Source organism: Castor canadensis, chromosome 11 (assembly GCF_047511655.1).
Source record: "Castor canadensis chromosome 11, mCasCan1.hap1v2, whole genome shotgun sequence".
Classification (NCBI taxonomy): domain Eukaryota; kingdom Metazoa; phylum Chordata; class Mammalia; order Rodentia; family Castoridae; genus Castor; species Castor canadensis.
Genome location: NC_133396.1, coordinates 53216186 through 53229286, shown reverse-complemented (window position 1 = coordinate 53229286; position 13101 = coordinate 53216186). Strand labels below are relative to the sequence as shown.

Genomic DNA, 13101 nt, shown 5'->3' with positions numbered 1-13101 from the left:
CAAAACCTCCTATCTTTTGACAGATTCCAGAACGAGTATCATTCACAAACCATTCTGCAGAGAAAAGGGAGAAATTCATCTCATCTGACTTTGTATAGGACAACAGCCCACACCATAATGAGGCCATCCCAGTGCTGTGAAATTGCGCTGAATAGCCGGAGAGTGCAGCGGCCTGTTCGCTGGGCATGTTTATTACAGCCCTTTGTAAGCACCAACCCTGCCAGCCCTGGTTTGCTTCTAAACTAAGGGAGGGGGGAAAAAGAACCCAACAAATTTGTTGCTATGAAACTTCCCAAACAGGGGGCTGCATAATAATGTCTGGAATCAAATGCCCTTGCTCCAAGCTGTTCTTGTCTGGGTCCACCCCTGCTCTGCACTGAACAAGGTCCTGAGTCAGCCAATCACCAGCAGTGCATGGGTGGCCTTGGCCCCCTGTCTAGGGCCCCCTCATAGGACCTGAGAAGTCAGGGAGTAAAGAAGACCCATGGCCATTCCAAAGCCAATTGGGGTGGCTAGAGCCAGTGGTCTCAATTCCTCTGTGAAATTTATCAGAAACAAAGCAAGGAAGTACAGCCTTCCTGAGGTAAATGTTAGGAACTGGGGCGAGGACCAGAGTCACACTTACAAGATCTAGAAGCCTCTGAGAGCAAACTGTCAAAGAGCACGATGCAGGGCCAAGAAGTTTCAGTGCAAGGAGGCACTTGCTCAAACTTTATGGCACTGAAGACAGGACAGAAGGCTCCCGTGGGGGTGGGGGTGGAGATAGAAGAGGAGTCCAGGTGATGACCAAGAGACCCTTGTGTGAAGATCTCAGAGGCATATATACCCACCCTCACCAGCATCTGAACTTCTCCTAGAGCTGCTCCCTACCAAGATCTGAGTCTCTTTTTGGTACAAAGTATCTCTTGGGGGGAACCAAGTATTCAAAGTTCCCACATTCTCAAAGGAGGTGACACTAGGAAAGGGAAGAGCAGATGGGAAAGATGTGGAAGTTTTAAGAGATAGATCTCTTCACTAATCAGATGGTTAGTTAGACCTTTCAGGTCACATTTTTTATCCTTACTCAGAGAGCAGATCTTTTCTCTTCAGGCAGCTCTTTAGGCTATGCTTTTCTTCACCAATCAGAAGGCAGGATCATTACAGCATTATCTTTCCTCACCAATCAGGTGGCAGGTTCTTTGAAACATCATCTTTCTTCTCCAATCAAGAGACACTGGCAACCCCACCCTTTCCTGACTGGTTTCCCCAGTAGGGAGCACTTGTGCCTCCCAGAGCAGAATCTATCCTTAAGATTTTCCTCTCCCATGAGTTCTTCTCACAGGGTTCCCACCAAAGCTGGGGGGGAAGAGGGAAGATGCTGTCCAGGACTGCTCAGCTGGCCCCAGCATCTGTTCTCTCTAGAAACCAGCAAAAGAAGCTGAGCATTTCTGGTCCAACAGCAGAAACTGGTAGGGCAGGAAATTACCAACACCTTCTTAGAGTCCAGACCTTCTTACCCACAGGCACAAGACTGTCCACCTGAGCAGCTACTGTGGGTTACTACTTCTTGGCAGAATCTCCAAGAAATCTATGTGTAAGCCAGCTGTTTACAAGACCCCTGACCTCCATTTCTTCTGTAAGAGAGGGACAACAAGCAATTTGGGCACAGGCAAAGGAGCTGGCTACCTGCCAACTATGTTCTCTGAAAACCAAAGCCACGTCCCTGGTTTTGCCCTGCACACTTTCCTGACAGTACAGACCTTCTTTGGGTCCCTTTGCTTGGGCCACCTTCCCCCTCTCAAAGTCTCCTGGGGGATTCTCACCTAAAACAGTTGACTTTTAAGATGTGGAAATAGCCCAGCTACCGTTATACTCAAATTCCTCTTGGCAACCACCAGAGGCAGATCTGGAGGAAGAACCACCTTGCTCATCTCTGTGCATGTAAACTCCAAGGGATCTCTCCAGAGCAGAGCAGACAAGCTGGGAGCCAGGGGTGGTGGTGTGAGGGGGGGGGTGTTGTTGTTTACTGTTGTTTTTTAGAAAAAGCATCCTAAAGCATGCTCTACAAGCAGAGCCTGCCTCATGCTTGGTTGAAACTCTTTGTCATTTTTAGATAAGGAACACCATATTTTCATTTTGCACTGGGCCCTGAAAATTAAGTAGTCAGTCCTTCAGGCAAGTGCCCAACATCTGGTAGATTTCCTATTATCAATATGATACTTCTGCTTCGTGCAAAGGCTGAGCAGTGCAGCCAGGCATAGTGGCTCACACCTGCAATTCCAGCTACGCACGAGGTAGAGATCTGGAGGATCAATGCTCAAGGATGCCTGGGCAAAAAGTCAGTGAGACCTCTATCTCAACAAACATGTCTGTGGTCACAGCTACTGGGAGGCATAGGTAGGCTGGCCCTGGGCAAAAACACAAAACCCTATCGGAAAAATAACTAAAACAAAAAAAAAGGGAGGGAGGGCTGATGGACATGGCTCAAATGGTAGAGTGCTTGCCTAGAAAGCATGAGGCCCTGAGTTCAAACCCCACTACTGCCCCTCCTCTCCCTCTCCCCCCAAAAAAGGCTGAGCAGTGGTTGGGTTTCTCTATGGCAGCCTCTTTACCTGGGCCTAAGTCTGCCATGGTGTGGGACCCTCCGTGTCAGGGTCCACATGAGCCCACATCAGGATCCTGTGTGTGCTGAGCTGTCCTGTAGGAGCCTTCCGAGATAAACATCTTGGGCAGCCATGCTCATGGCAGGCCCTGGCTTTGGAGTAGAGAAGCCCTGGCTCCTGGAATTCCCAAAACCCAGTGTGGGGTAGGAGGGCCCCACTTTTCACCCTCCACCATCACTCAGTTCCCTGGCATTTCATCAGCTTCTCTGAGTCATCTGACCATTGCTTCATTTTTGTTGGTGGGAGAAAAACAAATAGCAGAAAGTTAAAACATTAGTGCTTGCTTCAGTGAACAAAAATAGAGTCTCCCGTCTCCTTTTAATTTTTTTTGTCCTGAGAAGTAAAGCTGTTTGCAGATGGATTAAATGTTCCTTCTGAGACCCTGATCCTGAAACTGCCAACCTCACTGGGACGGGTGTCTGTGTGTGTGTGTGATGGGGGTGGGGGTGGTGTACACTTATCCAAAGAAGTGTGTCTGCGTGAGTTTGGGAAAAGAGGGTCCTTTGTCCCAACAGTAAGCCTGGCGAACATGACTCAGGTCCCTGTGGTATGCAGCACACCTGTGCAGAGAAGCCAGGGAGGGGGGTGGCGGGGGAGGTGTCATGGCCGGCCTGCACCCTCACAAGGGATCACACCTTCTCCTTTCTTCTCCTTTGAGCCATGTCTCCATTGCCCCTTTGTTTTGGCTTATACCTCCAAATACCAGAGAGGTGGGGTATGTGTGTGTGTGTGTGTGTGTGTGTGTGTGTGTGTGTGTGTGTGTACCTCAGTCTACACTGCTTTGTATAGGAACTAGAAAAAAAAAATAGAAAAGGAAAGAGAGGGAAGCCTGATGTCCCCCTGCTCACTGTACCCCAAGGCAGCCTACCTTTGCAGGCCTTCCGGTGGGTGATGGGCTTGCCCATGTCACGGTAGAAGCCCTCCTTGCAGTAGTGGCAGTGGCGGCCAGCTGTGTTGTGACGGCAGTTGAGGCAGACACCCCCACTCTTGCGCCCAGACAGCTTGTAGAGCTCCATGTTGAATCGGCAGCGCCGGGCATGCAGGTTGCAGTTACAGGCTGCAGAGAAGCCAGGAGAGGCTGTCAGTGCAAAGTGCTGGGGGGCTTTGGGAGAGGGGGGCACCCAGAGGACCAAGACATTATCCCCAGCACCTCCTTGGTCTCCGCCTATGGACCATGGGGGGCAGTCTTGTGCTACGGGAGCTTTCCCATAGCTCCCCATTTGTACCCATAAACACTGATTGAGCACCTCACAGTACCATGGCTGAGCTCTCCTGAAATTCTTTTGTTGAAGCCCACCCCCCCCATCTCCCATAGTTAGGCAAGGAAGTCTTTAAGAGGTGACTCAGTTAAAGAGAGGCCCTTAGGTAGACTCCAACTGCAAGACTATCCTATAAGAGGAACTTTGAGAACACAGAGACTCCAGCAGTGCATGCACACAGAAGAAAGACCAGGTAAGGACAGTGAAACACAGCCATCTGCCAGCCAGGAACAGAGGCCTCAGGAGAAACTGACCATGCCAATACTGTGATCTTGGATTTCCAGCCTCCAGAACTGGAAGAAATGTGTAAAAGTCCCCAGCTGGAGATGATGCATGATGACTCCCAAGGAATTTGCCTCCACTATCACACACTCCAGTTGCCTGGAGGCTCCTGCCACCAGCCTGAACCTCCCATGCTAAACTTCTCATGCTACTGAGGACCCGGGGGGTGGCCAAGGCCTTCCACCACCAACGTGGACGCCTTCCTGTCTCACAGATGGCCTGACCAGCTCTGGTCTCAGGACCCTCTGGAGAAAACCCTCGGCTTTGTTCCCTCTGGATTTTATCCTGCCAGACTTACTTCCCTCTGCCAGTTCCCTGTCTATGCACCTGGCTTTCCTGTCCACCCTGACATCCTCAGGGTTCTCTCTCCTACACCTCTCAGCACCTCTGTTGCTCCGTACTCACTAATCCATATATCCATTTCCAGCTTCAAGTCTGGGGTCTCCACTTGGACCCAGAGGCGCCTCCCCCACATCTGCTCCCTGCTCTCCATCCTGTCCTTGAGCATTTTTGTTTCCTGAATCCAGCACTCCAGGATCCCCTCACCACCACATATTCAGCCCACCCTCTGTTATCCACTGGTTCCATATGCCCAGATTCAATCAACTGTAGATACTAAATATTCAGAGAAGAAAAAGTGCACCTTTACTGAAGCTGTCTTGTTTCTCCTTGTCATTGTTCCCTAAACATTATGGTATGACAACTATTTACATGGTACTTACATTGTATTAGGTATAATAAGTGATCTAGAGATGATTTAAAGTATATGCAAATACCATGCTGCTTTATAGAAGGGAACTGAAGCCAGGCACCTGTCATCCTAGCCACTTGGGAGGCTGACTGGGAGGGTTGCAGTTCGAAGCCATCCCAAGTGGGGAGTTCTGAAGACTCCATCTCAACCAATAGCTGGGTGTGATGGTGCACATTTGTCATCCCAATGAAGATGGGAAGCATCAATACTAGGATCAAAGTCCAGGCAGTCCTGGCAAAAGTGAAATACTACCTCCAAAAAAGTCAGAATAAAAAAGGGCTAGATGCGCAGCTCAAGCAGCAGAGTGCCTGCCTCACAAGCATCGAGAAGCCCTGAGTTCAAACCCCAATGCTGCCAAAAGGGGGGGGGGCGCTTGAACATGCACACATTTGGTACCCACAGGGGAGACTGGAACCAATTCTCCCTGGATGCTTAGGGCGCACTGTAAACAGAGCAGAATCTCTAAGCACCAGTCTAAGGATGTCATGGGATAAAACTGAAATCATTTAGCTCTGATTGGTCCACTCCCATCCAACCTCAGCTCTGCTCACCTGCCTCTCCCTCCTGCACTACTCCAAACTCTGGTCAGTTTCCAGAGCATGCAGGGTGTGAGGACTCCCACTTGCCCCCTCTGTGGCCTTGTATGTTGGTCCTTTCCCCTCTCATCAGGCTGCATCCTTCTCACCCTCCAGGTCTCTGGATTTCAATGTCATTTTCAGGCCCACCTAAACCCCCAGCCTTAGCATACTCCTTCCGCAGTCCTCCTCACCCCATACTATGATCATCACTGCCGACTCAAACTCTAAAACACTTGCTTGAACTCCAGAATAACCCCAGTTTATATCTGGCTACTCTTGTTTACCTTCAGACAAGGCTTACCCTGCTTTTTTTGAAAATAACAGGCTCCACTGTGACATTTTCATAAAAGCATCTAACATACTTTAATCTTACTCACCTGTTGTCCTGCCTTTGTGTCAAGTGTGTTCTATACCATATTTTATGGAGTTTCTAAAGAGATATGTTTACTGCCATATACATAACAAACAAAAGCAGAAAAGGAAAAGGCACATCCCTAAGTCCACCAACCACCATGAACAAAGAGGCTTTTTCTTTCAGGATTTCGTTAGCGTTTGCTAAGCTGTGGAGTTATTTAGTTCTTTCCTATAAACATGGATCCTGCCTGTCTACCTCTAGTTTTATAGCCTTTTTTTTTCTTTTCAGAATGAACAATTGTGTCAAATATCACTTGCCATAATTTTTTTTTTTTTTTTGTGGTACTGGGGCTTGAACTCAGGGCCTACACCTTGAGCCACTCCACCAGCCCATTTTTCTGATGCGTGTTTTTCGAGATAGGGGCTCACAAACTATTTGCCAGGGCTGGCCTCAAACCACAATCCTCCTGATCTCTGCCTCCTGAGTTGCTAGGATTATAGGCATGAGCCACTGGTGCCCAGCTACTTGCCATGATTTTTAAAGGTTGCCTGGCACTGACCGCATTCATTGTGTGGGCATAATACATGGTGGGTTCCTTGCAGTCTGAGTGGATGCACTGAACAGCAGGACATCTCCCCCACCCCCCACCCCAAGGCTGGGCAGCTAGGATGCTCTCAATTTGTCACAATTGTAAATGACACAATGATAGCCACCTTTGCACATGCACATCAGTACTCTGGTCTGATTATTGTCCAACACTGTATTTCTCAAGGCAGAATTCTGGGTTACATTTTGGGTCTACTTGTTTTTAACTTTGGATCCAAATCTCCCAGTTGCCTGAGAAAGGCTAAACTGGCTTCCCCTCCCAGCAGCAGGATGTGACAGCTCTTATTTCACCACACCCTTGAAAAGAATAACAATACACATTTGGTATCAGCATTCTTCTTTTTCCAATCTTTGCCAATTTGTCTGGGGAAAACACACACATGATTTTACTTTGCATGTCTTTGATTACTAAGGAGACTGGGCATTTCTCCATGACTCTTATTTCTATTTTCATAAATTGCCTGTTCATACCATTCGCCCGGTTTTCTTCAAATAAGGTGGACTTTTGTTAGGCTGTTTAGAGCTCTTCCCTATGATTGGCTTAAAAAACATTTGCCTTTTCTCCATACAAGCTACAAGTATTTTTAGCAGCTTCTTATTCATATGCTATTTTTATTTGTGATTGTTTTTAAAAATGTCACTTTGATTTTTCTCTCTGATGTTATAATAAGTTTAAGTATTCTTACGAGTCAAACCCCAAATCACTCACCCATTAGTTACTCAATTGAAGTGGAGATAGAGGAGGGTTTTAGAGGAGGGGCTAAGACAGCTGGAATCCAAATGACAACTTTAACTCCCAACTTACTGTCCCTCAGCAAGTGTCCCCAAGTGCTGAGTTCAACCAGGCACAAAGAAAGAAGATGAAGCCCCATCCTGCCCTCCCATACTTAAAAGTAGGTTCACTGTCCCCCAGGAAAGGGGTACAGGGGCCGCTCAGAAAGGTGAAGTGACCTACCAGTCTAGGCTTGAGGAGCCAATGAGTGGAGAACCCAGGATTGCAATCTGGTCTAGGGCTCCAAAGGAAAGGACCAGCATCGCCAAAAGTAACAGCTGGGCCCCAGAACCTGGATCTTTCAAACAAGCATAAAAACTTCGGGGCATGGTGCATCTGCCCAGGGCCAGGAAACTGGAAAAATTGCCTGAGGCTCACTTTCTCCAGGCCCTCTTTGTACTGGCCTCCTAGTGGCATCTTTTGGCCCTTCTTTGAGGAAGATGCTGATCCTGTGTCCTCCTCTGTAAAGGAGGCTCCAGCTCTCCTGCATCCCTCAACTGGCTTCTGAGCCCCTCTTGGGAGCTAGCCCCGTTCCCCACCCTAAGGGGAAGCTGGGGCTGGAATCTTTCTTCCATACATACCTCACACCAACAAAAGGTTCTTCCCAAACAACTGGTGACACAACATCAAAAAGCAGGGCTCCCTTCCCTCCCTCCCCAGCTTCTCTGAGCTGTCAGGGGACATCAATTGCCCACACTCAGAGTTCTGCAAAGTATTTTACAGCTTGTTTTCTTTTCTCTTTGTTGTATTTTCTCTACACAAATGGAAAAATGCACAGGGAAAGTGGCTCACTTCTGGATCTCCTGGCTCCAAGCAGAGGTGTCACCCAACTCCTGGCCCATCCCTAACCCCTGCCTTAGAGAGACACCTTAATCCCTCATGCCTTCCTGTTTATCTCCTGCTTCTCTCAGAGGCAAAAATTTTGGGTATAAGTTTCATTATCAGATTTCAAGGCGGGAAGGAAAGGGCAGCTTTGTGAGAACAGAGGTCAGTGGCAGAGAGGGAGTGGGGGAAGCAGAAGCCTTTCTGAGGGACCAGCATGGCCAGGACAGGAGCTCTGCCCTACCAGTGAGGCTCTGCATTTGCCCACATGACCCCAGTCTCCCAGACACCCCAAGTTCTGTGCTGCCTCTACCTGTCACCAACAAGTACCAAGGGTACATCTCGTGTAGCTGATTTCAGACCCCAGCAGAGTATGAAAAGCAGGGGCTCCCCAACTCCATTTTCCAACCAAAAGCCTAGTAGGGAGAAGAGACCAAGAGCGAGGCTATTTTCCTCCCTCATCCAAAATCCTCTAAATCCTATTGTAATACACACCTGGGACCACTTCTTAGCTCCCAACACTCTCTATCTCTCCCACAAATCTGAATCGCCCAAACCTTCAACACCCCCTAGGTGGGTCCAACTCAACATACATTTGGATGACTAAGTAAGCATCCAAGTGTCAGTTCTCCACAAAAGACCCCGTTAAACTAACCCCCAATCCCACCAAGACTATTGTAGAAAGCATGTAATAGACATTATTAAGCCACATCACATCTTGACCCCAATTCTCACAGCTTATGGCCCTGACTCCCCAAACTTCACATGGCCCAGTGGCTCTATCACTGAAACAGGAGGGCCGTTTGGTAATGGGCCTCCTCAGAGGCTCTGATACCAGTCCCAAGGGCCCTTTCTTTGCCTTCCTAGCATGCAGGATCACAGTCTTCTCTTCCTTCCAGGGCAGTTCTGTTAAGAAAGCTGTCTCATGTCCTTCATGAAGTGTGACAAGGAATTCACATGTTCACAGCTGAGCTGACCAAAATAACCGACACACATCAGCACCATATGCAGGTGGGGGTTTTGGTATAAAAGAAACAAGTCCCCAGCCCTGGGTTGATTACACATCTGTCCCGATCAGAGGCAGGCTGGGCATAACGGGCACTTGTTGCTTCCCTCACTGGTTTCTGGGGCTACTGGGTAAATACCAAGAGACCCACTCTGGTGTGAATTTAGAGAACCCAGCAGCAAATAAGACAGAGTCCTGCCTTAAGGTGGAAGATCTGGAATCTCAAGCGTGATCAGTGCTGACAGGACTGACAGAGAGGCCACCCTACTGGGCCCTTCTGCGACAAGATGGAGAGCACAGCCAGGATGTTCTTCCAGTGCTGCTCCAATTGCCCCAGCATTGGACCCTCCGGGTACATTTCTAACACAGTCCCAAATGACGCCACCCCTGCTGGCCTGCAAACCCTCACAGACTGATGTAATTAAATAAAAGGAAACCAGTTCGAATAGGACCCACCACGTGGAAAGAGAGCCCTGCAGGGAGGTAGAGGGAGAGCTTACAGCAGGTAGTCTGTGAGGGGACAGTGGACATAGGTCTGGTTTCATAAGAAACTTCTCCTTCAACAATTGGATCAGAGTCATAAAAATATTTGACAGCTATTTATAAGAGTTTAAGGTCACTTGTATTTCCTTTTATTTATGACTTTACTACTCTTCTTGGTACTCTATTTAGAAATTGTCTGCCTCTTGCTTATAAATTTTAAGTATTGTGCCCCCAGTGTCTTTTGAACCCAGTTTTTTGGTTTCTCCCCCAATGGCCCAGATAAGCAATGACAGCTCCCACACACCTGGCTTCTGTCAGCACCAGGGGTTCATCTGAGCTGTACTCTCAAAGGCTTCCTTTGGAGGAAGAGGCTGAGGCAGGATAAGCCCAAGCATTTGTGGGACCTGCAGCCTCTTGTGTCTAGAGGTGAACTAGGCCTAAAAGAAATGGTCCTTAATGCAGATAAATTTACAAAGTAAGTCCAGACTGTAGGTTTCACTTTATTACTGGCAAACCCAATAATAAAGTGGCAGGTGGATTTATTTATGCAGTCAACAAATACTTACTGATCACTACATTCCAGGACCTATGGAAGGAACTGAAGACACAGGAGCGAGCAGGAAAGCACCTCTGAAGATGCCCATTTGTGGTCACTGTCATCTCAGTCCAAGGTCCACCACTAACACAGGGCTTACAGCAGTGGTGTCTAGCCAGAGTGAGTCAAAGGAATTAGACAATTACTAAGAAGATTAAGGGGACATCACACAGAAGTCTGATTCCAGGCAAGGCTTGGGGTTTGCAATCACTAAGGTCTGCCTTGCTTCCAACTTTAATGTTTAAAAAAAAAAAAAACTTGGTAAATGTCCCCTAGACACAGCCAGGAGAACTGGACAACTCATTTATCCAAAAGAAGAATCAACAGGCAGCAAGCCCAGGAGATGGGAGAGTGTTCCATGAAACTCTCAGGGATCCTAGCCAACCCGGGAGGGAAGATGTTGTACTTTGAGAGAAGGAGGAGCCACTAATAACAGCCCCACCTGAATTTGCTTCTATGCAATTACTCGTTCATTTCTCTCCTTTTTCCTATTTGTTTCTTCACTCAGCAATGTTAATGAAGTGGGTTGATACCAATGCAGCATTCTACTCTCTCAACAGACTGCAGCCCGTTCTTCCTTCTCTCTGGCTGCAGTTTTCAATTTCAGTAGCACCCAAGCCCCACCCAAGGCCCCACCAAGTGATGCTTCTCAAACCTGTGCACAAGTTCAGATTGCAGAGGCCACCCCAGAGCTTCTGATTCCATAGGTTGAATGAGAATGTACATGTCTAAAAAGGTCCCAGGCACCTGTCTGAGAGCCACACTTTGAGAACCACTGCTCTAGAGAATGAAGGAAAGAAAAAAGGATGTCTGAAGTCCTGGGACCTGGGAGCTCACCATACAGTGGTGCAGCACAAGGGAATGCAGTTGTTACTAAATAAAAACCCACTGCATACAGCCATAAAATATCATTAGGAAAGATCTGGGCCTGATTTGGGGGCCCAAGCTCTAGTTCCAACTCTGCCCCTGGGTCTGACCCTTTGGAAGTTTTTTTCCTAGTCCTAAATGTCTATAACTCCTCAGAGGGCAAGTGGACAGACTGAAGGTTCATGTCAGCATAGACACCTTGCAGACAGAAGGTACCTGGGAGTTCAGGAGAGTGCTCCAGACAGTGGTCAGGCTGCCGCGAAGACCACAGGGTAGGACAGAGCAGGGTAGGGGACAGGGCTGTGGAAGGGGCAGTAAGAACCCCCATCCCCAAGTGCTTCATATGAAGGGGAATGGCCAAGAAGACTGGGCAGAGGAAAGCATTTTGACAGGCAAGTAGCCTCCCCTTCTCTAAGGTTTCTGAAGTTTTAGTTCCCTGTGATCAACTGTCGTCAGCAAATACTGTCCTGGTTCAGTGTTCAGGATCACCCAAGCAGATGATCCTCCTTCTTACTTATCAGAAGGTCAACAGTAGCTTAAACATCCATCCCAACACCTGCGCCATTCACCTCACTTCATCTCTTCGCAGAGATGCCATATTGCCTTGCTTCAGCACAAGAAAGGCAAGGAGAGTACAATAAGGTACTGAAGTACTTGGAGAAAGACCATATTAATATAACTTTTATTAGGGCATTATTATACTTCTTGTAGTTTATTTTTCATTATTGTTGATCTTTTATTGTGCCTTATTTATAAACTGAGCTTTATCATCAGTGTGTGTGTACAGGAAACGTATCTACAGGGTTCAGCACTATCTGAGGTTTCAGGCATCCATGGGGTCTTGGAACACATCTTCCACAGATAACAGGGGATGACTGTTAGTCTGTATGAAGCATGTGCAGAGGCAGAGGGTTTGATATGAGGATTTAATGGAGGGCAATGAGCAACAGGGTCCCTCCCTGGTCAGTCTGGGAGCCCTCCCAGTAAGTCCACCTGTGGGGAAACAAAGGCCTGCAGAGCTGCAACCTTTTATGCTAAAGCTGCAATTTGAAAACAAAAATCTCTGACCACCCCTCCCCCACGTGGGCTTTCTCTCCAATATCAGGGATACCATCCACCAGGGGTAGATCAAGATGGTAGGAAAAATAAAAGGAAAAAAAAGTAGGAAATGCTTTGTAGCCCTAGTCCCCCAAGTGAGTGGGTCAGGGAGACTAGCCTGCCAAAGACAGGCTTTAGATGGTTTCTGATAAAGTCCCTGGAGATAAGTGGCCTGTGTTTGTAGAGGGCTTAGAGAGCCTTAGCCAAGTCTGATCACAAAGCCGCCCTCTGTCAACAGTCCTTTAGGCCACTAATAGGGCTGAACAAACACTACAGTAACAAGTTTTTCACACCTGTGGGGCTTGGGAAAAGCCTGACCCTTTTGTCAACAGGGGCAGACAAAAGAGCTGCCAGGAGAGAGCATGGGCCCCCACCCAGCCAGACCTCTTGGACATCTGAAGAAAGGCCTGGGGTGGGGAACAGATAAGCCTGAAGTCTGGCGAGCTCTGTCTCCTTCCAGCAGAAACGTGGGCGCAACTCGGTAGGGACACCTACAGATGAACAGGGTCCCTTGAAGTGGACAAGGAAGGGCATTTCTTCGGTAAGGACAGGGCCACAGATAGGATTAAAGTACTGCGGTTGGAAGGTCCAAGGAGCACAGCTGAGGCCCCTGTAGCTCTATCTCCCCGAGTGGGGGACGAAGCTATCCCCTCCCTGGCTGACTGCAGGGCCATCTCCCAAATCTACTTGACCTCCCCGTCATTTTTTCCACTGACTTTTTCTCTGTAAACATCTTAGCCTTTTCTTTCCCCTGCCCTTTTTTGGCTGCTACGCCTCCCCCTAAGGCTTTGACATGATCTCCTAACTAACGTCTCCCAGGCCTCCCAGGCCTTCCCTCCGCAGGACAGCTCAGGGTTCAGGCTGCACAAACACCCTCCTCCTGGCCCGCCCGGAAGGCAGGCCCCTCTCTGTGGAGGAAATGCCGAGGAGGCTTTGGTAAGCCCTAAGCAGTCATCAATTCTTTGTCTGCAACCTTCCTCAGATC

At 48.3% G+C, this 13101-nt stretch overlaps 1 protein-coding gene across 2 annotated transcripts in view; it reads right to left on the bottom strand.

Annotated features, from left to right (window-relative positions):
• The window catches only part of Ntn1 (netrin 1), a 189892-nt gene that overhangs the window by 63101 nt on the left and 113690 nt on the right, over nt 1–13101 (bottom strand). For both annotated transcript variants that reach the window (XM_074046801.1, XM_020161438.2), the window contains one exon: nt 3511–3699. In XM_074046801.1, coding sequence (XP_073902902.1) covers nt 3511–3699 — 189 coding nt within the window. The remainder of the gene's footprint in view (nt 1–3510; nt 3700–13101) is intronic.